Raw genomic sequence first — 3156 nt, 5'->3', positions numbered from 1 at the left:
CACCCGTAAAACCAAAAAGATAGTTGGGTGCTCTGATTTTTATGCGGAACCATAAAACTTTAGGTATCAATATATGTGTTTAAATTTTTCGAGCATTCACAACTCCTAAATTCTGGATCCACCATCATAAAAAAGTATATTTTTTTAAAAGAAAAAAGTAAATGATGAATGAGTTGCTTAATAAATACGATATGAAAGAGGTCCAATGGTACGACATGGACTTTGTTTTTTTGTGAAGTGGAGCTGTTTATTCGTAGCTCCCATGATGTTTCGATAGTTCCATTTTCGTTTTATTTGCTCATAATGATGGCTTCAACTATTTCTTGATTTTTTTTATATAGTCATTATTTCTTTGAAGTTATAAAAGTTTTTAACACAAGAAATTAATAATAGCCTAGTGTATTAAAATAGTGAAACTAGGCGCGCATCCATTAACATTGTCACAACATTTTGAAGAAAAGTTTGTCTATTTTTATTTTGATTATGGCATTTAGAATTTTTCAAATTTACTTGAATCACTTAAAACATGTAGTTGTAGAATAGTGATGGAATCTATTTACAAGGATTGTGGTAAAGTGATAAGTCTGTTTCATTCTTAACATCAAGTCTCGACTCAAAATTTTTGTGTGAAATCGTCTTCATTTATTAGGAAGTGTTTTGCCCTTAGCGTGAGATTTTTCGTCGTAAATTTAAATTCAGTTGGGGCCCGTTATGAGTATGAAACATTGGGTGAAAACTGGAAAAACGATGGAATCCAACATAGGTAGTTCCAATTTTTGTGTTTCATATTAATATAGCTTCATTGCACATTGCTAATCTTGGTTTTTGGATGCTTTTGTACCTTAGTTCTTTGTCCTTGTATTGATGCTATAGAAGTTTTATCTTCACCACAAATGGAAGTGAAGGAAAAGACATGCAAAAGTTCAGTAAAAAAGACAAAATAAAAAGTTAGTGACACCTAAGGCTTTCAAGTTTCACCTTTTATACTCTTTCTTTAGTCCAACCTAGTAATAGATGATCTTTTTTTAGTTTCCAATCGATGAACATATATCCAATTGACTCATTAGATGTAACAACTACATGTTTTTTTGTTTCCCATCTAGCATGAATTGGAGTCGACTAATTCAAATTTGTTGCATAGAGTTCATTCGAAAAAAGTACTCCCAACCAACATGATTTTTTCATATCCAACTATATGAACAAAATATAGTGCTAAATATAACTTGCTAGGGTTTGTCTTGATTACAACTGTGATAATTATTTATTTATTCATATTTTTATAACTGACAATTGTATTTTCAATTTCTTGGGACTCTCTCAAACAATTTGCTTACCAAGTTCTTTAACTAGAGTTTAGCAATGGTATGTAAGTTTTGTGTGTCCTCTTATGTATTGTTTTATTGTGCAAAATTGTTCCAAAATTTCCAAAAATTCACATGGGCTTTTTGTGACTTTTACTCAAATGCCATGAAATCATCACATGGAATACAGAAGGAAAGGATTTTGTTATGACACATAAGACGAACATGTACAGTTCCTTACGTATTAAACAAAACCAATTTGACACTGGTTTACAGTACATCACAAGCACACATACACGTAGCCAAAAAAATAAATAACATACCCATAATTGTACTTCTCCATTAATTAATGTTGGACAAACACATTGACTTGTCCTCATGTTGCATTACATAAAATCCAAAAAAAATGGAAAGAAAAATAGGAAACCATAGGCTAAAAAATAATTTCATAAAAATAACTATGCATTAATAACTGAACGCGAAATAGTAAGACTTAATTAACTAACCTATAAGTAGACAGGGCCGGTAGCTTTTGCTTGGACTCTGTATCTGTATTAGGAAATACATTATTAAAAATGTATACATATTTAATTGCGTCCCAGTAACTACAACGAGCAATGGATTCTATGGCATGTAAGTCCACAACTAATAAACTTCAAATTCCGACTCCGCCGATAGATGTAGGACAGGACTTTGACTCGTGATCTAGTACTGCTTCCTACTATAATTTCTTGATCTTGGAAGATAAACAATGGATTCAGAAACTGTACAAGTTCTTTTGCAAGAAGTATACATGCTAATGAATCCAAATCTATCACTTAAACTTCTTATTGATGGTACCTTTGAAGAAGAATTTTTCCAAATGTCATCATGTTGATATTGCTGATTATCATCCTTGGAACACTCCACAAATGCAGCAAAAAATGGATCCTTTCTAAAACTTTTAGCAGCAGATTTTCTTGGAGAAATCTCATCAAGAAAACTAGCACTACTAATTTTCTTGGATGAATAATTTGAAATATTCTTTCCATTATTATTTCCAGCTGGTGGTGGCATTAGTGGAAGAAGTTGCCCTAGAGAAGTAGTAGTGCTATTATTTATATTTTTCTTGGAAAATACTTGTTTTGGTATTCCAGGGATCTTCTCCCAAGAAAAGGGTACCCCTTTAGGGAAATGAAGAGGAGTTGTAGGGCTAATAGGGGAATTGTTATGATCATCAAGAATGTCATGGAAAGAGAGTGATGATCCAAAGGAAGAGTTGGAAGAGTGAGATGGAGAAGAAGAGAGAGATGATGGACTCCGGCGTGTCGGTGGTGGCCTGAAAATTGTGGTTGGCAATGTGGTGTCACCACTTGTTATATGATCAACATCATGAGTTGGAGTTGGCGTAGTAGTAAGAGTAGAAGCCATTGATTCTTGATGAAGCTAAGGGAGAAAAGGGAAGTGGAAAAGGAATAGAGGTTTTGTTTCTTTTATGTTTGTCCTTCAATATCTTTACTCGATCTCACCTTGTTATGTTATGTATATATATTGAGAACTTTTTATGTTGTGTTTATGTAACTCATTAAATAATGCTTGCAGGTTGAGAAAATTTGACATTTATTGACTTTTATCCCTTTGCATTATTAAATACGATTTTCATTATATTTTTCAAAACATTAACTTTATTATATTCAAAATAATATAATAAAATTATTCCTATTATTTACTATTTTTTAGTCTCTGTGCCAATAGGAAAATGGACAAATAAATATGAATGGCGAGAGTATTAACTTTTGAGGTTGAGTTAGTATTAATATTTAATTTTTTATATGGTATTAGAGCAGGATCCATCTAGATTCTCATTTTCAATGTT

At 31.9% G+C, this 3156-nt stretch overlaps 1 protein-coding gene across 1 annotated transcript; it reads right to left on the bottom strand.

Annotated features, from left to right (window-relative positions):
- Positions 1 to 1612: 1612 nt before the first annotated feature.
- Positions 1613 to 2839, bottom strand: LOC107874830. Its single transcript, XM_016721552.2, has one exon. It carries the CDS (start codon positions 2709 to 2711, stop codon positions 2007 to 2009), a length of 705 nt encoding a protein of 234 aa, XP_016577038.1. The 5' UTR covers positions 2712 to 2839; the 3' UTR covers positions 1613 to 2006.
- Between the last annotated feature and the right edge of the window lie 317 nt (positions 2840 to 3156).

The sequence above is a fragment of the Capsicum annuum genome, chromosome 6 (genome assembly GCF_002878395.1).
Source record: "Capsicum annuum cultivar UCD-10X-F1 chromosome 6, UCD10Xv1.1, whole genome shotgun sequence".
In the NCBI taxonomy this organism is placed as follows: Eukaryota; Viridiplantae; Streptophyta; class Magnoliopsida; order Solanales; family Solanaceae; genus Capsicum; species Capsicum annuum.
This window is presented reverse-complemented; position numbering and strand designations above follow the sequence as displayed.

What these genes read in the sequence shown, in the direction of transcription:
- LOC107874830 (XM_016721552.2), bottom strand. Translation starts at nt 2,711, where the DNA reads ATGGCTTCTACTCTTACTACTACGCCAACTCCAACTCATGATGTTGAT.